This window comes from Apaloderma vittatum, unplaced genomic scaffold (genome assembly GCF_000703405.1).
Source record: "Apaloderma vittatum isolate BGI_N311 unplaced genomic scaffold, ASM70340v1 scaffold30607, whole genome shotgun sequence".
Taxonomy (NCBI): domain Eukaryota; kingdom Metazoa; phylum Chordata; class Aves; order Trogoniformes; family Trogonidae; genus Apaloderma; species Apaloderma vittatum.
In genome coordinates, this window is record NW_009727228.1 from 1 (window position 1) to 22,637 (window position 22,637).

Below are 22,637 nucleotides of genomic sequence, written 5' to 3' on the forward strand. Positions count from 1 at the left end.
ACGTGAGGGAAGGAAAACGTTCGGTGTGTAAGGTTCTTTGAGCAGCTCGCGGGCCGTGCCCTGAGCTGACCCCAAGCCTGGCGCAGGCCTCCGGGCTCTGGGCCTGGGCTGAGCTTCTGTGGTTTCCTATTGCAGGCGACGGAATAAATCATCCCGTGTAACAGGCTGAGGTGTCTTCTTTCCAGGTACCCGAAAGATGCTGTAGGCACTGCGGCGCAGGCCAGCATTTCTGAAGCCTTTGTTTTTCCTCCTTGGCCACAGGCTGCCTCAGTGGAGTCGGGTAAGTCAAGCCTGGATCCTCTGAAGGTGCCCATTGCCTGCTAAGGATCTCGTTTCATCGCCGGTTTTCATCTTTAATAAGGAATTGGAGTGTTCCTTCAAGCAGATTTTCAGGGTGGAAATATTAAAGAGTGTTTTGGATATTTGGCTGGGTTGGTGGGATCTTGTTAACTTTCTGAGAGCGCTGCCTGGGTTAAATAGCATATGTAATATAAATGTGCGATATTATCAGATTTAGCTCCTTGGTAATTACATGTCAACTTGCAGCCACCTCTTGTAGCTGGCCCTATGTCAGCACCGAGTTCAATTCATCATGGTAGAAGACTTGCTTGCAGCTGAAGTAAATGAGCTAGTCCCTCTCTACACCTCAGAAGCTTTGATATGCTTATTAGGCACAGTCCTCCCTCTCCCTGCCTAAGCTTTCAAGGCATCAGACATAAAGTAAGTCTGCTGGAGGACTTTGAGAGTGGGTCTTTCTGATCTGTGAGGGAGTTTCAATGCTGATTCTGTAGCTTAACTAAGTGAAAACTATCTTGAGTGGGTTCCCCTCTTTTTATTTATTTTTTTTTAACTCAAATCCCTTACAACAGTATTTTCTCTCGCGCTTGTGAAGTGTAAAGTGTGATGGCTTCTGACTTGCTTTTTTTGGTGAGCTAGTTCAGCTGCACAGAGCTGAGCCAAGATCTGACTAACACAGCTGTGCTGTGTTAAAACAACAGACAATGATTTCTTGTTCCTACAAACTGCCAGGGATTCACGAATCAGTTCTGTACTTGCTGCACTTACACAGTTAACTTGCAATTGAATTGTTTGTTCGGAAGGGTTAATAAGATCTCTAAACCCATGAAACAAAAAGGAAAACTTGAGTTGGAATGTATATTGCATATCCCCAGTACGGAGTTTGAAATCTGTATGTTGCTTAAGGGCTCAGTAGAAGTAGGCTCCCCTAGAGCTGTAGTTTTGGACTTGTGTATGTGTATTAAGTGAGAGGAATGCCTCACGGTTGTCATTAAGGAGACATATTTATCAGAGGGTTTCCATGTGACCTTACATTGTTGCTTTAATTTCTCTAGGATACATGGGTGTATATTCCTTCTCCTCTGAACTAAAGTGGTTCCATGTCTTGTCTGGTAAGTTTGTATTTAAAAATCTCTGGCAGTTGTAACTTGTTACCTAGTCATACCTCAGTGTGAAAAAGTCCTCCTGAAATGCCCTGCTTGAGGGGATTTCCATAACATTGAGATGTTTAAACTTCGTTGTATCAACTTTTGATGAAGGAGACTGTTTAGTATCTCTTCGCTCTGGGTCTGCCCTGTAGGCACGCTATGCCATTTCTTAACCTCTTATTTAACTGACTTGTAGCAGAAGACTCTGAACTCCCGCTTACAGAGGCTGCTTTTTATGTTCTCTCACTGCCACGCGTAATAAATTGCAGCGACTCCAGTAACATTCACTTACTTCTGTTCTCAAGGACTGTGCCTGTATTTTACGTACGCCAGTTGAATCAATCAAGCCAGAAGAGCTATCTCAGAGCAGCGTTCATGAATGCCTGGTAAGAGGAAAATAGAAACATTAACTGGCAATAGAATAGAACAGTTTTGGTTGGAAGAGACCCTCAAGATCAAGTCCAACTTTTTTCCTAGCCCTATCAGCACCACTAAACCACGTCCCCTCAGCACAACATCTACACTTCTCTTAAACACCTCCAGGATGGTGACTCAACTCCCTCCCTGGGCAGCCTGTTCCGACGGCTGACATCCCTCTTGGTAAAGAAATTCTTCCTGATATCCGACCTGAACCTCCCCTGGCGCAACTTCAGGCCATTTCGCCTCGTCCTATCATTCAGTACAGCAAAAAAAAAAAAAGCCCCAAAAAACCAGAATACTTTGGGGCTTCCACTTTGGAAGAAGACTATAGATAGCTAAATGTTAAGTCTTAATATTGTACCAGTTTAAAAACAAGCACACACACAAAGAAAAACAAGCAAAAAACCAGTAGCTTATAAAACTATAAAGCTAAAATCTCAGTGTAATGGTAAAAGCACCAGTTTGAATTCTGACTTGAGTACTTGATCGTAGCATTCTAATGAATGACATTTCTGTGATAATTTTAAACATGTAAATGTTTAAAAAATTACATAGTAATTTCGAGAACCATTTTTCTTGGCTTCTAGGCTGATTCTGATCTAGCCTGGATTCCGCCAGCTACAGGAAGGAAGGAAATGGTATTTTGCTCTTCTAATGCCTCTCACTATGAACTCCAGCTGGAACTAGGTAATGTGTACCTTAAAACATTTCTGGCTCCTGCAGATGCATGTTCTCAATAGGTTATTGCTAACCCTAGTAAATATTAAGTATGGAAAGTGTATTATCAGCTGACTAGTGCTGGGAAAAGTGCAGAACATTGCTCAGGTTTCACTAATCTTTTATTTTACGGTATAAGGAAAATCAGCAATTGCCTGAATTTTTCTCTTGATGTTTGTGCATGTCAGTTCTCTAAATGGATGGTATGTGAATGATAAACACAGCAAGTGACACCACGTCATGTCACTTGGCTGCCCAAACTGATTATTCTAAGGATGGCTGCCCTGAATCCTACTGTGCAGGGGTATGTTTATGTGAATATGTGTATGTACGTTATAAGAGTTGTTCATTTAGATGTATAATTGGTACAAACATTTAAACACATCCAGTGGTTCTAAAAACAGCAGAGACACGCTTTAACTAATTTGCTGGATATATTTTGCTGCAACTACTTAAGTTCTTGACATAGTTAAAGAAAAGGTCATGCTACTATCAATTTTCAATTTCAGAACTGTAAAATTATCTCTTAATATGGAGGAAGTTACGTGGTAGATGATTATATTTTCCAATGTTAAGGCAGTCACCTCTGGTTTCAGGAAGGAGGTTCAACAACTTAACTTCAGTCTACCTTGCACGACATACGCCTTCAGGCACGCGAGTTGCCGTAAGGATCACAGACCTAGAAAATTGCTCTGAAGAGCATTTGCAAGCCTTACAGGTAAAGCAACAGCATTTCTGCCCAAGCCTGATGAAGACAGTGATGAATCCATATGAGGTTAGGTTACTAAACAGAAGTAGCCTTTGTTTGGGCAGGGTCATTTCAGTCAAACTTTTCGTCCGAAGGCGTAGAATATAAACACAAAGCATGTGTAATTTTGAGGGTTGCTTTCTGAAGAAAACAGCTGACAACTTTAGAAACGCTTCTGCAGACTAGGTTTACTTCAGACAAATGCAGTTACAGGCAGGTTATTTATGTTTCTGTTGCAGGCCACGCACATCACCTGCAGCTTTGTGTACACGTACGCAGGGAACAGTTCCTGTACTGATTACTGATGTAGTTAATGCACCAGCCACGAGACAACAGTCTTACTAACACATCCATTTTCATTTAATTCCATAGAATGAGGTGGTTTTATCCCACTTTTTCCAGCATCCCAATGTAATGACGCTTTGGACAGTGTTTACAGCTGGTAGTTGGCTTTGGGTCATCTCCCCATTCATGGCCTATGGTAAGAACAGTTAACTGCAATTTGGAATAGGAAAACGCACTGATACAGTTTGGACCACGGCATCCGCAAGAGGTTTTTCTTTAAGCATCTCCTGTTTTGTAGGAAAAAAGCAACAAACTTTCCCAAACTGTTTGTTTAGAGAAGTCTTCTGTACATAATCTTCCTCCCCACTGAAGAATGGTATTTGAACTGCATTCAATTTCCCTTAGTCCTAACACCCAGTGGGTAACTGGGAGACATATTTGACTTTCTGTAACTTTGAATTTTGCCAGTGGAAAACTCGTCTAGATTGACGACAGATTTGGCACAGACTTTCACTGAACAGAAGCATGACTTGAATGTGGTCTTTGCCTGACAGATGCATCAGTTGCATCTGTGTAACTGTTCTTGATGTACTAGAGCCACTCTTGATGAATGTATAGAATGAAGCAAGCATAGACAACTAATTTAAAAAGACTTCTTAGGCTTAGCCAGGTTTGGGGTTTTTTGCTTTCAGGTTCAGCTAGGCACCTGCTGAAGACTTACTTTCCTGAAGGAATGAGTGAAGCTTTGATAGGGAACATTCTGTTTGGTGCAATCAGAGGATTAAGTTACATGCACCAGAATGGCTACGTTCACAGGTAGGAGAATGTCAATAGGTAAGAACCAGATTACAGCATCCAGTATATTAAGAAATTCGTTTCACTTAAAAACTCATTTTCAGCTCAAGTGTTGTCTCCTTCCTTTTTCCATAGCCATTCTTACATCAGAGAGTGCAGAAGCATTTTCTTTTCAATAATACAGCAGAACCAAGTTTGTAGAAGCTTAACAAGAATAGTATTCACACACACAAAAAAAAGCCAGTTGTTACAGGAATTATACGTCTGTCTGGCTTTGCTTCTTTGAAGCAGAGAAGAATCAGAGTTGTAGAAAGGGCTTCCTTACTTTACACCCTTTGCAGCCAAGCAGGGCCCTTCTGAAATTGAGAGCAGGTTTTTTGGTGCTAATCGTCTCTCCTCTCTCTTGGGGCTGTATTAAAAAGACAACTCGTACTGAGTGAAGAACGTCCGTGAAAATAATCTGTTAAATAGAACTGCACGCTAACATCTCACTATGTTAATGAAATATGAAAGCCTTTCTGCTCTAATAGTGCCTTGAGTAATTCTCATAACTAAAATGTACCACTTTATGTTACAGGAATATTAAAGCTAGCCACATTCTGATTTCAGGGGATGGGCTGGTTTCTCTCTCTGGCTTAAGCAACCTCTACAGTTTAGTTAACAATGGACAGAAGTCAAAGGTGGTGTATGATTTCCCCCAGTTTAGTACATCCGTGCTTCCTTGGCTGAGTCCTGAACTACTGAGACAGGTTAGTATAAATTACGCTTCATCTTTCCTATTCAGACTTAGTGGAAGCACTCAGCTTCTGACTTAAGTCTCCAATGGAAGCTGTTGAACTGCGACTTTTTAAAAAGACATAGATGTACTGAATTTGTAATTCTTCTAAAGAGAACCAGTTTTCAACCTGTTGGTAAGGTGCTGCTGCACTAAGTCTCTTTACCTGGCCTTCCTGGAAACTACTGAAGATCCTAAAAGTTGTCTTCAGTACAAACATCGGATTTCCGAACAAAGCCTGAGGTTTCACAGTTTAATTGCCTCCTTCCTGTGTAGATTACAGGGTGTTAGAATCTTGTCTTGAAACAGGCACATATTTTTGTCAGCGCTGCTCACTGAGACCAGTGATCCCACAGAGTTTTCTTTCTCTCGCAGGATTTGTCTGGGTATAACATGAAGTCTGACATTTACAGTGTGGGAATTACAGCATGTGAATTAGCCAACGGGCACGTTCCGTTTCAAGATATGCCTCACACTCAGGTAAAATCTATTCCTTCTTCCAAACACTTTTTTTTTTTCTGTTTTACTTGGAGTAACTGAAGCTATTACTGCTGAAACATGGCTGCTTTTTGTTCTTCCAAGTATGCAAATAATCCTGGCGTATCACAGTTTAGGTCTGGAGAGCTGCTGAACTCATGCTGCTATTCCTTTCCACTAGATGCTGCTACAAAAGCTGAAAGGTCCTACTTATTGTCCTTGGGATGTACACACCCTTCCCTGTGGGGAATCCAGGATGAAGAATTCCCGATCAGGTGTTGATTCTGGAATCGGTGAGAGCATGACACGCACTATGACCAGTGAAAGACTACAACTTCCCTTTTCCAAAACGTTTTCACCTGCCTTCCATAACTTGGTAGAACTTTGCTTGCAACAGGACCCTGAGAAAAGGTAACCTGGTGAAAACTAATTTTCTGTCACTTCACTCTAAGACGACAGTTTAGGATACAGTAATTGGTTGAATGTTAAAGTCAGAATTTCAGATGAGAAGTACTGGGCAAAACCCTACACTCTACCTTTGGGTTTGCAATTTAAGAATTGTCTTGTCTGATAAAGGAACCATAGTTTTAAAGTAATCTGACCCTTGAATTTTTTGCAATATGAATGTACGCCACAGAGCTTAAATTGGTTTGTCAGTCTGGCCTATTTTCCAAAAGTAGTGTTTTGCTTTCCAAGACATAATTACATTGTTCATTTTGTGATCCAGGCCATCAGCAAGCAGTTTGCTTTCGCATACGTTCTTCAAACAGGTAAGCTTGCTTCCTTCTGTTAAATGACACAGCTATAACCTCAATAAGTCATAAAATATTAAGAGTTGGATTACAAAATAATGAAGTTAGATAGAGCCAAAAAATATCCTGTAACAGCATGTCTGCTTCAGACTTATTTATATTTTTTTAACAATAATGATAAAGTATAGGAAGCATAGGAATGATCCATTTCCCCTTTGATAAAGTCAGTTTAATTTAAGTCAGCCTAACTTAATAAGAGTAACGGTTAATATTCTTAATTTAAAGCAGAAGAACTGCATAGCTAGTGGCATTAGTCTTGACAGACCAATTCAACTTCCTCTGTAGAGTCAGGGAAGATAAACCCCTTATCCTGTTATTTTCCGTATTGTAACATGCAAGAACAGGGCTCTGACTTCACGTGGTTTTAATGAAGTCATATGCAAGATTACGTAGACTTTTATATGCAGCCCTATTTTAACTTTTCTTCCTTCTAGATAAAAGAACAAACAGAGAATTCCCTACTGTCTTTATTACCACCTCCTATTCAAAATAACAGATCAGAGCTCTTAGTGATGCCTTCAACAGCAATTGGGACTGAACTTGGACATATTGCTGCAAAGCCAGACGATACAGAATGGGAATTCTAAATAAACACCAACCAATCATACCTCTCCTGTGCTTCAAAGAAGGAAAATGTGATTTGTTTTTGCTGCTTTAGTTTATGTGGGTAAAATACAATGAGACGAGGTATACTTGAAAATGCCATGGAAGTGGCCATATTTTGTTAACTACTTCCTCCGCTGGCATCACGCAGTGCCACGTGCCTCACTTGCTGACCATAAGGAAACTGTGTATAGGGAATGGCTGAAGGTTTATCTCCCTCTTCCAAATTATTTTTTAACAAAAGAGTTCCTGCTGTAACCTCACTCCGTGCTGTGTTCTCAGCTCTCATCGCTGCAGCCCGCATGCCTTCCTGAATTCAGGCTTGGGGTTTGTCGGTGACGTTAATGAAGTGTTCTATTCGTCTTCTCGTTATCACTCGAACTGTTTTTAACAGGGAGAAGAAATACTCCACTTCCAAGTCTAAAGTTGAAACCGCACAAATCAGTTGCTTATGTAAATAAGTATTTTTTTCACACATCCCCAAAGGCATTTATTTCACGTGCTGTCATACTTGCCAAAAGTGAGGCATCATTTCTCATGCAGTTTTAATACTGTGTGCTTCCCAAAGAAGTTAAGCTTGAAAATGTGACCCATGTTCTTGCATTTGTCTACATTCTTAGTAGAAATTTGTGCTGTTGCATTTCCATTTCTTGTTGTGTCTTTTTTAGCAATTAATGTGAAGACTTCTTACTATGCAAAATAAGTCTCGAGTTACAACAGGTACAGGTTAATTTTGAAGAATTGTATTAAATACCCTAAAGTTACCGTACATATTTTTATTTATACCGTGTTCCTTATCATCACCAGAACTTACCAGGAGCTAATACTGTTTTCTTAAAACAACAGGCAACATCCATTAGGCTTCACTGGCACTGCTGCTGGCAAACAAGCCTCTTCTACAGTTAAATTCCCATAAATAATATTTTCAGCCATAAAAAAAAAGTCTAATAAACCCTCTGGGATCCTAGTGAATTTGTCTGTTGTAAAAACTGCCTGCAGTTCAGTACGTTCTCGTATTGTACCAGGCAATTCAAGCTGAAAAAAAGCAGCTGCTTTGAAAAAAAAACCACAACTGCTTATTCTCATCATGTTTTATCAACAGTTGTGTCCCAAAGCCCTGACTGTAGTAAAAAAAAATGTGTAAATAGGTAGCAAATGGATATATTTTAAATTTTCAACATAAACGACATTCCACATTGTCTTCCATACATGAGCTGGTCTGCAGCTGACCTTGAGAATACTGCTGTTCTGCCAGTGACTTCATGATAAAGCCTTGAAGACCCAATGACCAAAATGCAAGCCTGAGACAGACTTCGATCTAGTGATTTAGCATTTTAGGTATTAACAAAAAAGTTGATTCTACTCCTTATGCTGTGAAGAGAAATCTATATTTGAAAACCTAATATGTGAAACTTTAAACACCTTTCAATAAACCTACCCTGTCTCCATTTATTTCTGTATTCTTGTTCTTCTGTTTTCACCTAAAATCATGAATTGGTTTGGGCTGGAAGAGACCTTAAAGATCATCCAGTTCCAGCCCCCTGCCTTGGTTGCTCAAAGCCCTATCCAGCCTGGCCTGGGACACCTCCAGCAGTGGGGTTACCCCCAGCTTCTCTGGGCAACCCCTTCCTGTGTCTCACCACCCTCACAGTGAAGAACTTCTTCCTAATGCCTAATATAAATCTACTCAATGCCTAATATAAATCTACTCTCAGTTTGAAACCATCACCCCGTGTCCTACCACTGCCCTCCCTGATAAAGTGTCCCCTCCAGCTTCCCTGTAGCCCCTTCAGGCTGTGGGAGGCCGCTATTAAGTCTCCCCGGAGCCTTCTCTTCTCGAGGCTGAACAGCCTCAACTCTCTCCTCATAGCAGAGGTGCTCTTTGATCATTTTTGTGGCCTCTGGACCTGCTCCAAGAACTCCATGTCCTTTTTATGTCCAGTCACATTAACACTGAAAACAGGTTCATGGATACAGCTGTGTTCTATTGAAACCCTGAAGTTTTTTGTATTCAGTCAGCAAAGAACCTGAGCTTCATGTTCTGTATCGTGCTGGTTTTTAGCCGAGATGGGTAAAAGCATTTGGAAACCCTTGTTCTGAACATCTCTGACAGGAGGCAGATCCTTAAGTAGGTGACTTACGTACCACCTCTTTAATGGTAGTAAGTAGCTTTGCTAAGTATATTAAGTTGTCTAATAAACCTCTAAACTAAGCTGGCTGGAATGACCTGTCCTGATGATGGTCATCCCTGTTCTGTATCAATGAGGAAAACCTACTAAAATTCAGGGATGCTACACAACACATCCAGTGAAGCAGGCTTCAAAAAACCATGAGTAAGAATCGTACTATGAAATAAAGCTAGTTGATAGAACACATCAGTAAAGGCTTAAGTATTTAAAAAATAAAGTACTGAAAGATTGAGATGGTATAATAAAAACCAGCTAGCAAAGTAACATTTGGTAGTTATCAGAAGCGTAAGATAGGATGAAGGAAAGAATATTAAGTTTAAACAGGTTCCTGTGGAAATTGCCACCGTGGCCCAATGAAAATAACCAAATCGACTCCATAAATTAGTTACATAAATACGTTACTTATCCAAAGCTCCGTGAAGTTCCTGAAAAATGTCAAAAAACCTTATAGGAAAGGAGCTGCAATACTGGATTTACCCACCAATCCAGACTCACGGAATCTGTATTTGTCCTATTGTGCAATCCCGCTGCAATAGAGGAGACTCTTAACAGAGGCTGAAATCTGGACTGACGGTCTTAGGAGGGATTTCAAAGTTTAAGTTATGGCAAACCAAACAGACACACTAATAATTAAGGAATAGCAGATCAGAAATTCCTAGGAGAGAACTCTGTCAACTGCTTTCGCTCACGTAGCTCTAATGCTGCAGTTCACGTTGATTGACCACTTTAGAAAATCCACTTGAAAACATTTCTATTTTTTTACGTACTACAGGTATTTTCTTTCACATTTCCGAAATGCACGAGATTCTTGTTATTCTGCTGCCAGAAACACATTTTCCTTCAAAATAATTTTTTCTTGCGTTGTTATGGTCTCTTTACGTAAGCCGCTAGCCTATCCCAACAATTAGTTACAATTCGGATTAAAATTGCACCATGTGCAGCACCTTGTTTTGTAAATTCCCTGTCACACCCTGCTCACAAGAGGGGGGCAAGTGACATAGATTCGTAATTCCCCAGCGGAGCGGACAACGGTGAGACACGTCTCAAGGTCCATATGCAAACATTTATTGATTAGCAATTAAACTGGACTCACGAGAGCCAGATAAGTACATGACACCTTAGGGCAAGCGATATAACTTGACTTAATGGTAACGAGGAAAAGACTGGGCACACAACAAACCGCAGCAAGCCGTCTGCTACTGAATAAAAGGCCGAGACGTGTGACAAATTACAGCAAGAAATATAATACTTACTTTATACTTAGCCTTTCTTTCTTGCAATCACTAAGGAAGCAGTATGATATGCCTTGCACTACTTCATGAGAAAGAGCGAGCTCACTGGCCTGGGTTCCTGCGTTGGTCCCACCAACAAGGGTTCAAAGACACATCCATCATCTTCTCTTCTTCTCTTCTTCTTTATTTTTCACTTCTTCTCCATTTCTTCTTCTTGTCTTGTCTTCTTTTCTTCTCCCCTCATTATCGTTGTCCCCTCTTAATTTATGCACACTTTCCCTCCTCAGGCTGATTTACACACTGACGTATCGTACGTGGGGGGCGAGGTAAGGCCCTTCATGGGATGCATTAGAGATACTGCAGGAACGTTCTTATTATCATTATTATTCTCATCATCACCACTACTGCTATTCTTTCTTAATTTTTCATCGTAACCTGGGAACATTATCTTCTCAAGTGAGATCCCAAGTAAGACCGTTCTTGAGCTCTCAGTCTTTGGAAATGTTTCTAGTAACAAATCTTGGGGCATTTCACAGAATTCGCCTGTTTCTTAGGACTGACTTCCATTTGGCTCTGCTTGAATATTTTCAGACTTTAAGCTGGCAGCATTTGCTGTAACTTTACGAATACAGAGATGCTAGGCAAGAATTTACAAACTGTACTCTGGAGGTCTCTTTAGCTGACCTACAAATACAGGGAACTAGCACGAGGCCTTGCAGAACAGAGTGGCTGATTCACATGCTCCCAAAGCTCCTCCTAAATAATGTATTTTTGCTTGATTGCATCAAGAAAACAAGATTATTCAGACTTCGTAATCAGTGACAACATATGTATTCCAAAATACATTGGCTCTAAAATCTTTGTCCAGAACCTGTTGTCCTGTATCTGTCCACTTCTTGATATATCTCCTAATAGTAAAATTAGGTTTATTCCAGTAGTAGTAGTAATAAAATGTAAGAGTAAGGATAGTAAGTACATTATTAACAGATTTTACTGGGTTCCTGTAAGCCCTTAGGATGTAATGGCTCCACGAATGTAATGGCAGGTGGGTTTCACGGGGCAGGGGAAGGGCCCTCGCCCAGCTGGGAGCTCTTCTCCCCCCCTCAGGGAAGAGACGCAGCGGCCCGGAGGCACCGAACATTAGTAACAGCCAGGAAAAAAAAGAAACTTTCTCTTAAGTGGCTGCACTGGGGGACACGACAGCACCTTCCACACCACCGCGAGAAAAAAGGAAGAGGAAAGGTAAGGCTCAGCCACAAACACCTACCTGATGATTTACTCAAAACCTTCAGTCGTTTAAATTAATTCTCTAAATCCGCAGGTGAATAATTCCAACCTATGCACAACCCTCCCGAAGTTTATCTCAGGCATTTAAAAGGCACTTTTCGGATTAATGCCACCTGGCTTCACACTGAGAAAGCTGAATTGAGAGACATTTAAAAGAAAAAACAAAGGGAATTTAAGCATAGTTTAAATGCTTGCCTTTAAGAAGCAAAAATAAGAACAGTTTAGCTCAGAGCTTGTATATTATACATAATATTAGCATTGGGGAAAAAAATTAGACTAATTTATTTTAAAACAGACAAATCACTTGGAGACAGGACAAAGTACTACAATAATTTTTAACTAGTTTGGAGCAGTCGTTTAATTATTTCATATATGTACAAACAAGAAATTGGCACTAATATATTTGTCATTTTTCCATTAACACAAAAATGCTGCATTAAAAACAATGGTGTGGAAAGGTACAAAGGCATTTCGTTAAGGCTTCTATAGATATTGCATGTTCTGTGATTAAACATCTATTTTGTAAACTCATTCTAAAACTTTCCAAGTAACAAGCTACGAAAGCTCAGTTAAACTCACGTTCCATTGTGAGGCTTAATGGAATGAAAAGTAGTTTATAAAATACGTAATTACCCATCAATTTGTTTAATAAGCGTGATTTTAAATGGCAGCCTCAAACCTCATTAACTTAAATACACATAAACTCAGATCCTCCCAAAAAGGTACAATGCAAAGGTAAGCCTGGCCTGAAATACCATCCCATTAAGTTCATTAATTTAATCCCCGCTCAACCACCTCAAACTACTGCATTTCACAAAGAGAACCAGTCTGGCTCTTGGCTATCAGTCCAAGTGATGCTTGGGAGGCCCATTCCTAGTAATAACAGCAAAAATCAAATCCCTTTCCCTTTTCCTTCTCCCTTTCCTTTTCCCTTCTCCTCTTTCTCTTCTCTTTTCCTTTTTCCCCTCATTTCTTTTTTTTTTTTTTCCCCATAATGACCACAGTATTTTAAAAATGCTACGAATACTGAATTTTTGAATTACTCAGCTCTGCTGGACGGGTGTAACAGAACTGCAGCGCCCACAGAGCAGCAGCTGCCCCAGTTATTTGTGTTCCCACCCTTGTTTTAAAGCAACTTTGGTAACGGCCGGGAAAGTGACTGGCTCTTTAACATCCTGTATTTATTCACGTCTGTATTTATTCGCACCTGTAGTGCTTTCATTCTGCCACAATATAATCAAAATCCCACCAAGCGCCGCTATCGCTCCGACATCACTACACAGCAGGCAGGCTGCTGCAGAGCTTCGGTTTTGCTATAGTTAAGCATCTCCTTGTAATTCCAGGATGAAGTTTCCCATCCTCTCCCAACGCAAAACAGCAAAATCAATCTCCCTCAAAACAGGAACATTTTGAACACCTGCGAAACCCAAAGAGCTTTTGCCACAGAAGATAAGGAGAAATCAGAACACTCTTCCCGTGAATGGCTTTGTAAGAGTTGCGCATCCTGACTGAGAAGTTACAGGACGTACCTGTATCCTGTTGGCAACCCAAAACCCCCCTGCTTGATTAAAAAAAAAATATATATAGGTATTTTTTAGCTGAACAAACTGCTGCAACATTAAAACATCTCTTTCTTCTATCTACATCAATTTGAAATAACTTGTTAGAATCAAGATCTTTGTCAAGAGAACTAAAAGAAGAAAAATAAAGTGTCTTCTTTTAAGGAATTATTAAGCAAAATCCCTGACAATGCAGTCCCTTATTCTAGCAAGTACGTTTTTACGATAAATAAACCCAGATTTATTTTACTGCTTTGTGTTTTTAATGTTTCCTACCTCTATTCTGTTATAATCTTCCTCAGACTACTGTCTTCGTGAGGTTCATTTTAATCTCTAGAGAATATTTAGCCAAATCAGACAAGCCAACTCCTATCAGCATTAGCAACAAAAGCAGGTTGGTTTGACTGCTATAGAGTACAGCAGCCAAAAAAAAAACCAACATTGAATATCTGTCTTTTTGCATCCAGTTAGTTTCTTTGGCTATAAAGGTAGCAATATCTACCAAATCACCTCGACTTTATGCACGAGAGAGAACCTACTGTGTGAAATAAAAAGCAGAAGTAGAAAAGTTTTCAATCACGTTGCAGCATACATTAAAAGACAAAATCAAATATATACAATATAAAAATACTTTCTTTTTCCTTTATGAAAATTGTAACACATGGCTTCAATATACAACATGTTGAGTCATCAGTCACAGCAACAATATTTGCAGATGCTTATTCCATATTATGGCTGGACTCTGGGTATGATATCTCCCTGGGGAAAGTCCTCGATTTCAGCATGAAACATCAGTTCTAAAAAAATGCAGAAAATAATTACAGTTTCTTTTAAAAGTCTGACCTGAATATGATTTCATTATTCCTGAAAAGCGATCTGGCATTCCCCCAAACCTCCCGCTTCCCTTGCCAAACATCACATCAACAATTCAGCTCTGGCAAGCACCAACCACCATCTTTAGAGAACTATTGCTGCCCTCCCAAAATTAAAAGAATTCAGGAATTAGTGACGATGGCAGCAGCTGATCATATGCGCTACCATCCTGCGTTCTACCTGGGCACTGGACAAAAACCCTCTAAAGCAGACGGAGGGATTGTTTTGGACTGAGGAAGTTTTGAGTGCCACACTCAAGAAGGAATATTTTTAGAGACTGGTTCGCTTACGGATGTATAAGCTCGAGCTCTCTGGGTTCTCTCACTCTCCACACGTCCAGACTTTCTGTCCCACCGACGCTCGGCGTACAGACCACGCCGTGTTTGCCAACAGCGTGTCGACACGGTGAAGTTGCACAATCTGCGCGTGCAACAACACCGTTTCCCTGCTCCAGTTTGAGGCTCATGTTGGTTTTGCTCCTTCATCCTCAGCAGACAAAACTTTCCACAAGTCCTAACAGAGTTTCTCTCTGGAAATTTCTGAAGCAGGTTTTCTAATATTAATAGGCAGGTGTAAATGCCAAAAAAAGCTCATCAAAATCTGAGTTACGGCGTGCCACCAATTCCCATGAGCAAGCCTTTAATATTTAAAAAAACGAGTTGTAAATACAATTTAAACATCTATTGGACATTTACTGTCAGAGATTGTAAACGCTGCCACCTACGTTGCTTTTTGTAAACTCACTGAGTTATTGGAGATAAGCAGAGTAACTGGGGGAGCTGAAATACAGAAATCTGTACATTAAAATTCTGAAGTAACACGAGGAAGCGTGTTGAACCTCCTTCAGCCTCCCGATCACAAATGTGTGCTTAAACTCATTATGCTCTTTGGATACCTCTTAGCATGTAAGTTCAAACTAATGATTTTTACGTACAGCATAGCTTCAAGGCTGCAGGCACTTGACAGGAAACCTTGCCCCCTCCTCCAGCCTGGACTAACACAAGCAGTGCTCAGTTGAAATCCTGTTCTGCAAGCACAAACCTGGCTTTTCAAAGCTTGGAAGTTCCCAAAACTAATGCAGTGTTCTACTGAAAATAACCAAGAACTTGACACGCATTCAGCATTTGTGAAAGGTACATTAATTACATTAGGGAATCCTCCAAACACGAGCACAATAAACACATTTCCAAATACTGTTTAAGCTTAAAAACCGTATTTTTCCTTTCAATGAAGAAGAGACACATGCTCTCTCATGTTGTGAAATTCAGGTTGCTTCAGCCAGGACAAACAAGGCTTTTAATTCCTTTTTAAATTACTAGAGGTTTTTTTTATAAAACCAGACATCCTAAGAAGCACTTCCTTTGGAAATTTGCTAATAGATGTTTGTTTTTCCTCAGCCACAGAATTTCTCAGGGCTAGTCGTGAGCACCAAATGCAAAGGACAGCAGACAGAAGCCTGAACAAACAACATTTTGCCTATTGGCGTTTCCTACCTTCGCTGTGGTCTCGCTCTGGCCGGTAAGATAAGAAGATCCAACTTGTCCCAACTAGAATAGACACCACCAGATTCACCACGACCCAGGGCTGAACAATTTCTTCCTCTGTACCTGCCATCCTGGGAAAAGCACAGGGAGCCCATCAGTCAGGAGTTTGCTGATACAATAACTTCAGTAGAGCTGGCACTGTTGTTACGATCGTAACACCAGCAGGGTGTGGCTTTGTTACTAGAATCCAGGCTTTTCAATAAGCAACTCCACAAACATTTATACAAGCCCTGAAAAAGAGAAAAAATACCTAACTGCCCAAACCAACAAATGTTCATGGAAATGCTTTTGTTCTACTTCTCCTGGCCTATTTTATAAAATTGTGCTACGAGGGTTTAAGTGTATTAAACATCTGTTTCAGAAAGTAGTAGTTTTGGATGTTATCCCTCGCATGAAAAAGCTCATCATATTTAATGCCAGTTGTGTCTGCCAAGACCTTGCATCCTGTGGCAGAAATTGTGAATTTTTTTAATACAACAACATGCATTTCTTGGACAAACTAGATTATCTCCTTCCAAACCAGTGTGCCTTGGTTGAGGGTTACCTCAGCTGGATCCCATTTCTCACCAAAAGAAAATCTTCAGTTTCCAGCCAGATGATATTTTCAGTATCATCCCAACAGGCTCTTTCTTGAGGTATAATGAATTTGTGACCAACAGGACTGAACCCATCCTTGAGTTTCCGTAAAATTGTCGAAGATTCAGGACAAGCTGAGGCAAAGGCAGGTTTTGCAATGAAATCCTTCACTGATACTTCCCTCCGTCTAACCTTTTCAACCCACCAGTTTAACAAAGGTTCCCAAGTGAGCCACGTTATAATTTACAGAAGCGATTTCTTAAGTTACGTACCAGATGCTTCCATTTTCCGAAGGTGGTGTGTAGAGGTTAATTCTGTCACACGTCATCTGCTGGCTTAAGGATAAGATAAGAGCAGCGAAGTACACTGGAAGAAATGGAATCAGCAGCGTCAGATACAAACTCAGTGGGAGAAGAACTAACAGCCTCACTAAAACTACTCTTAAAAACGCTTTAAATAAATATGTAGCAAGTTTCATAGCCTTTGAATGCTATTTTCAACTACTACTGAGCAAGTTATCCATTCTAAAGCAGAAAATAACCAGGGAGGAAGATTTCATTGAAAACAGCATGTAGGAATTTTCCATTTACCATCTTTTCTGGACAAGTTCCTGACCGCTTCAAAATACTCACAGAAGGAGGCTACTGCCGCTGAGTCTAGGGTAAGAAAGCCCCTCAACGCAACGGATGCTTTTGCCAAATCAATCCTGATAACAAAAACAGGAGTCATTAACCCAGCCCAGTAAGATAATAATATTGTTCCTCTAACAAATTTCTACTGGTTTGGATTTTTTTTTTACTTTTTACAAGATATCTTTCTCTGCCTGTTACAATGCCTATTCTGCACGCCTGGCAATGGTCATCATAACGCCAAATCCAAGAAATACTGAAAGCTAAGGAGGACGAAGTCTGTAGCTTTCAGGCTGCAGTCCTTTCTGGAACAGGGAGAATGTGGAGAGATCTGTCTCTCTCTAATCCTGACCATTAATTTCAGTGTCCACACCACCATCTGAGTTACGCTGGTAGAACCGCTCACACTAGTGCAGGAGCAGTTAAGAATAACTCAGGCCGCCTCTGCTCCCACTCCACGCAAAAAAAAAGCCACAATTTCTTCCACAGCAACAACTCCTGCCCTGGCTTATCATGCTGCCATGGAAAGTCTCTCTAACTAACAGAAACACCTCTAACATCTGTGAAGCTACTCTGGTTATGGTTGGTTTTGCTTCTCTTACTGTTCATTCCCACTCCTAAGCTGTAATGTAGAAAACACAGTTCTGCTACAAACCTGAATGCACAAATACACCTTTTATCTGCATATAGGTATCTGTATATGGCAGCCATGCATAAAATAATTCTTAAAGTATACCACACAGCAGATCAAAATGTGCCATCCGAAGGAGAAAGGAACACATTGCGCACTAATTACGTACACCTTTCATATACAAATATATTTACCTGTCAAAGGCTGAGACTGTACTGACAGACAGCAACAAATAGAACAAACTTTGAGCCGGGTATGCTAATGTCTTATACTGCTCAAGCAGGTTAGACACCCGGGAAAGCTGATTTCCTGCCAAAATGTAGATAACAACGATGTTCCATACAGCATAGCCAGCAAGGAAGCCATGGGTAAAGAGTCCCACCACCCTGAACAAATAAAAGAACGTTAGGCAAGTTTAACATCTTGATTTAGCAAAGAACTGCACAGAGAAACAGCCTACGAACCCCTCTGTTCAACCTGGCTGCTGTGGCAGCTTTTCACAGGTTGTTTCCGACTGCTTTTCAAAGTTCTAAGCAATGGGAGTTCTGCTTCCTCTCTTGAGAGACTGCATCAGAACCTGAGTGCTTACAGGAAGTGAGGTGTTTCACCCGATCCTGTCACTGCTTCACTCCACTTCTGCTACAGGAATCAAACGCTTTCACTCGCTGCCTCCAGCTTTTCCCAGGACCACGGGCCCCAGGGAGGTGGTGGAGTCACCAACCCTGGAGGTGTTTAAAAAAAAAACAGTAGATCTAGCACTTGAGGCTGTGGTGTAGTGGTTGGGTGTGCTGGGATGAAGGTTGGACTAGATGATCTTCAGAGGTCCCTTCCAACCCCGAACATTCTGTGATTCTGTGATTATGCTCACACAGTGCTCTTAAACCTGTGCTTCGGTCAGTCTTCTCAGTATCTGCCTTGCCAGGAGAAAGCTGAGAAGGAAGCGCAGGCTTCCACACAAAATACACCAGAGAGGAAAGGCTGTCATCTTCCCATTCTGTACAATGAACCAACCCACGCCAAAAAAAAAAGAAAAACGAGAAAGCTTATGCCCCAGTCCAATTCCACTCCTCCTTCTTTTTCACCAACAAGGATTTTTGAGAACTATCTGAATTCCGGTATTTTTATTCTGGTCATACAGCTGATGGGTGAATCTCATTTTGTCAAAATTTTTTTCTGGTAGTGTCTGATATTTTTGTTATCAGATCACTATCTTGCTATTCAGGTTTTGTCTGAATCTTTGCAATATGGCTTTCTTAGTTATTCTTTTAATAAGAATCAGTAATTTTTCTTGTAAGTTGCATTTTGCATGTGATGTCTAGACTAGAAATAGATTTTCTTGACAACAAATACCAACAGCTAAGAAACCATATACCTGTTAAAGCTAAGAAACCTTATACCTGTTGCATCCTGAACGATCACTTATTAAGAATATCCAAAAGAAATAAGGATACATCTCAATGATAAAGAAGGTTCTAACTTTCAGGGAGCAGAAAAAACCAATCCAACCTTGATTTCTGCTTATTTACGTCAAACCCGAGCCACCTTTCACCTGAAACTTCGGTGCACTGAGAGGGCGACATCTCTGGTAGTCCATGAAGTCTTCACATCCATAAGTACATTGATATTTTCAGTGGTTTTAATCAATTCTGCACGGTCAGCTGCCTGAAAACGCCCTGAAAGGAGGAGGAAATTAGTTTCACGCAGTACTGTTACTTCCCGTTGTCATTTCCACATTGACACTTAATAAAAGCATCGTTAATTCCATCCGAAAACTTCTTCTTCCCACTTCTTGCCATTTGCCAGCTTATACCCACATCAGGATGGCTCTGTCAGCGTTGTGCATCCTGGTGGGTCAGGCTACAGATTTAGGAATCAGGAATATGCAAAGCATTTTGGGGGACTAGTCAGCGTTCCTTGGTACAGCAACCAAAAAAAAACCCACCACCTTTCAGTTGAAAGGTTTTGCAATATAGTAAATGATACTTTCTTCTCAAGGGTCAAATAAGCTCAGCTGGGTACTAGCAAACAGCCTTTTTCAACCACAACTTGGAATTAAAAAATTCAACCAAACATGCCAGCACAGCAACACTGACACTCCCTGTTGACAAACCATCAAGTATATTAATTTTCAAAGCATTTTTGTCCTGGAAAAAATTTTTTTGTTTAGATAAAAATTCTTCCCGATGCTGCAATGTTTGGATTTGAAATACATTAATGCTTCCTTTATATGTCCTGAAATTACTTAAATCACAAGGTGCACTCACTGTTTTTTTCAACAAACACTTTGCTAACAGGCTGGCTAATTCCAGTCGGAGCAGCAAACACAGGCTGCTGGTCTGGGCTCTTCGTGTTCTCATCTTCGACGATGTCTTCCTCCTCCACTTCCAGCTCATTGGAACAGTGCGTCTCAGCGGGCCGTGATTTCCTGCGAGCACAGAACATACCAGGGGGCAGAGAGAGAACAGGAAGCAAAATGTCAAACCTGAAATCTCCTATAACCTGACTGGTAAGAATCCATCAGGCTTCTGACCTGTATAATATCTGCCCCTTTATAATTTTTAGGACTGAAGTTCTCACGGAATTAGTTAACTAAAACTATAAAGCTAATCACTGCTTCTGGGGTTTCGTTCATGTGTCAAAGCAATAAGGTGGGAAGAAATACATATCAAGAAATTAACAGTGAGGAAAAAAAACCATGCAAACTAAATACAAGGCTGAGAAAACTGAGGGTAGAAAGATGGTAGTTGGCTTTTGGCAGAAAGGCAACTACAAGGATTTAAACGCCTAGTTTCTGGAGAAAAGGCAAATAAAAAGGATGAGAAAGCAGTTCAGCTTCTCATAAAATTAAGACAAAGTGAGTAAGAATGGAAGAAAGCAGTTACACATCCTAATTATTTCATGTATGTGACAAACATTAGGCTCATGTAAATGTGTTTAGAACCATAACGCATCCAGCTATGCGTAAAACAAACTCAAGTGAAGGAAGTCAGATGTTAACCCTGGAAAGAACCGCACACTTTCTATTTATGGCACAGGATGAACGGTATTGTGGGCTTCAAGATTTTACATTTTTGTAACGTAAAATAAAGTAAAATACTACTCAGCCACACTCAGTACCACAGTTACTCCAAATTATAAGCTAGACTAGTTGTGTCTCACTTGGTTCTTTTCCTCTGTTTGCGGATCACGGTTTCTTCAGCTTCGGGGACATCCATGCCATTTCCATTCTGAAACAGGGATGCAACATTTTGCTGGGTAAAAGAAGTCTCAGAATCTGAAGATTTAAAGCAAACCACATGAAAGTTGCACAGCTTTCATACAAATGGAAATACGCCAGTGAAAATATAAACAGCGGCCAAAATCGCGACAATCTTTGAGCTGTGAATAATATAAAGGATCTATTTTACCGCTTCCGAAACCATTATTTGCACGAGGGTTTGTCTGCTGTTGAATCTGGACAAACACTAAGCTCCCATTCACTCAGAGATTACTTTCAGCTGTTCTAAGCACAAAAGCTCATTAAATGTTTTAAGCCAAAATACAAGTTGGCCAATCACGTTTCCGCGTTACCAAGTTCTAGTCAGTGTTCTTTCCAATCTACTATCATTTCACCTACCTGTAGGTGCTTTCTTCTTCTTGCGTTTCCTCTGAGGAGGAACATCCTGAGGTTCAGGAGTTAGGGGCTCACTGCTTTCAGACTGGCGGCGAACTGCTGCTTGGACGATGCCATCTGAAAAAAGAAAAAAAAAAAAAGAAGAAAAAATCCCTCAACCTTAATCAAGAGCCGCTGAGAAACAGGCAAGAAAAAGCTGCCTTTTGCCACATTGTCCAGAACGTCTGCATTTGCCCACGTTAGAGCTGAGATCAAAATGCATCAGCTAGCAAATAGAAGAGTTAGGAATCGAATGAGCTAAGTAAGAATATCAAAGGTGATAGCTGACAAACCTCCTTTCACCCTGACAGTTTCATGCCCAGGAGGAAATTTAGGTATCCAAGGGGTAGCACAATTCCCATTTGGGCATACAACAGAGGACCAGTTGAAAGAAACGTACCCCAGGAAAGGACTACACACCTCTGTAATTTTTCCTTTCGACGTGCAAAGATTATAATGCAAGGGACAAGAAAAAATTAACAGCTTGTTACAGGCTACTTCCCACTAATACTTGGCTAAGGCAAAACAGGGCCATTTCAAAGGGAAATTTAAACGCTAAATATACACCACAGGAATAAAGGTGGAACAGAAAAAAACACTGAAGGATGTTTACTCCAGCCTGAGATATGAATTACTGTGCTTTGGAGGAACTACATTTCCATGGGTGTTTAACATAAATTCATTTTCTAGCAGCAGCAGCATGATCAGAAGTTGCTTCCCCATTTTACATCACGTCTGCCTCTTTATTGCTCTTTCAACCACTGCAGGTTTTATCGTAACAACTGGATCTATTTTTGTTTCCACTTCAAGCACAGGTATTCCCACCTTTATAAAGATTTCCTGTGCTAAAATGCAAAATTAACCAGCAGAGTAATGGCCAAAGCCAAGGTGTACTTTGCACCATCATTCAGCTCACTGAAAACCACAGTAAACAAAACTCGATCCTCAGACAACCCTGCCAGAAACAGCTCGACTTGTCACATTTAAAGATGTGTCAGGAAGGCCTCAGCTGTACAATTTTTTAAGCAAATAAAGGATGTTCACTCACCAAACCATCACATGGACACAAGCTGACTGCTTTGCAGAAATCCACTGGATTTTATCAAAATAGAACAGACTTAAAATGGTAAGTTTGTTCAGCAGATCTGCCTCTTGGAAAAAGACAAAGCTCTGGTGCTTGTCATCTTTCAGGCTTTTAACTCTTTGAAGGTACTGGAATGGTTAACTTGTGACTTTATTTGACCAAGGACTCAAACTGAGTCAATTTGTTAAATCACTTTTATCATAGCTCATTCAAAAAATTTAAGCACTTAACACATTCAACAAGCAGCTTACAGCTGGCAATGACTATTTAACGAAGTACCCAAAAAATTTTAGAAAGGAAAAAC

At 40.5% G+C, this 22,637-nt stretch overlaps 2 protein-coding genes across 2 annotated transcripts in view; one reads left to right on the top strand and one right to left on the bottom strand.

Moving 5' to 3' along the window:
* Window positions 1–1,352: 1,352 nt before the first annotated feature.
* Window positions 1,353–7,283, top strand: STRADB (STE20-related kinase adaptor beta). The gene is made up of 11 exons (XM_009873612.1): window positions 1,353–1,409; window positions 1,751–1,831; window positions 2,453–2,552; window positions 3,179–3,300; window positions 3,703–3,811; window positions 4,308–4,431; window positions 4,988–5,159; window positions 5,561–5,665; window positions 5,844–6,073; window positions 6,390–6,432; window positions 6,909–7,283. The coding sequence occupies exons 1-11, from the start codon at window positions 1,398–1,400 to the stop codon at window positions 7,059–7,061; spliced, it is 1,251 nt and encodes a 416-aa protein (XP_009871914.1). The 5' UTR covers window positions 1,353–1,397; the 3' UTR covers window positions 7,062–7,283.
* Window positions 7,284–13,990: 6,707 nt separating this feature from the next.
* Window positions 13,991–22,637, bottom strand: part of TMEM237 (transmembrane protein 237) — an 11,168-nt gene continuing 2,521 nt past the window's right edge. The window contains exons 5-13 of the mRNA XM_009873613.1: window positions 21,214–21,327; window positions 20,757–20,871; window positions 19,862–20,022; window positions 19,147–19,270; window positions 17,792–17,983; window positions 16,970–17,043; window positions 16,610–16,703; window positions 15,711–15,832; window positions 13,991–14,141 (exon numbers count right to left, since the gene is read on the bottom strand). Of these exons, the coding sequence (XP_009871915.1) occupies window positions 14,074–14,141; window positions 15,711–15,832; window positions 16,610–16,703; window positions 16,970–17,043; window positions 17,792–17,983; window positions 19,147–19,270; window positions 19,862–20,022; window positions 20,757–20,871; window positions 21,214–21,327 (1,064 nt within the window). The 3' untranslated portion in view covers window positions 13,991–14,073. The remainder of the gene's footprint in view (window positions 14,142–15,710; window positions 15,833–16,609; window positions 16,704–16,969; window positions 17,044–17,791; window positions 17,984–19,146; window positions 19,271–19,861; window positions 20,023–20,756; window positions 20,872–21,213; window positions 21,328–22,637) is intronic.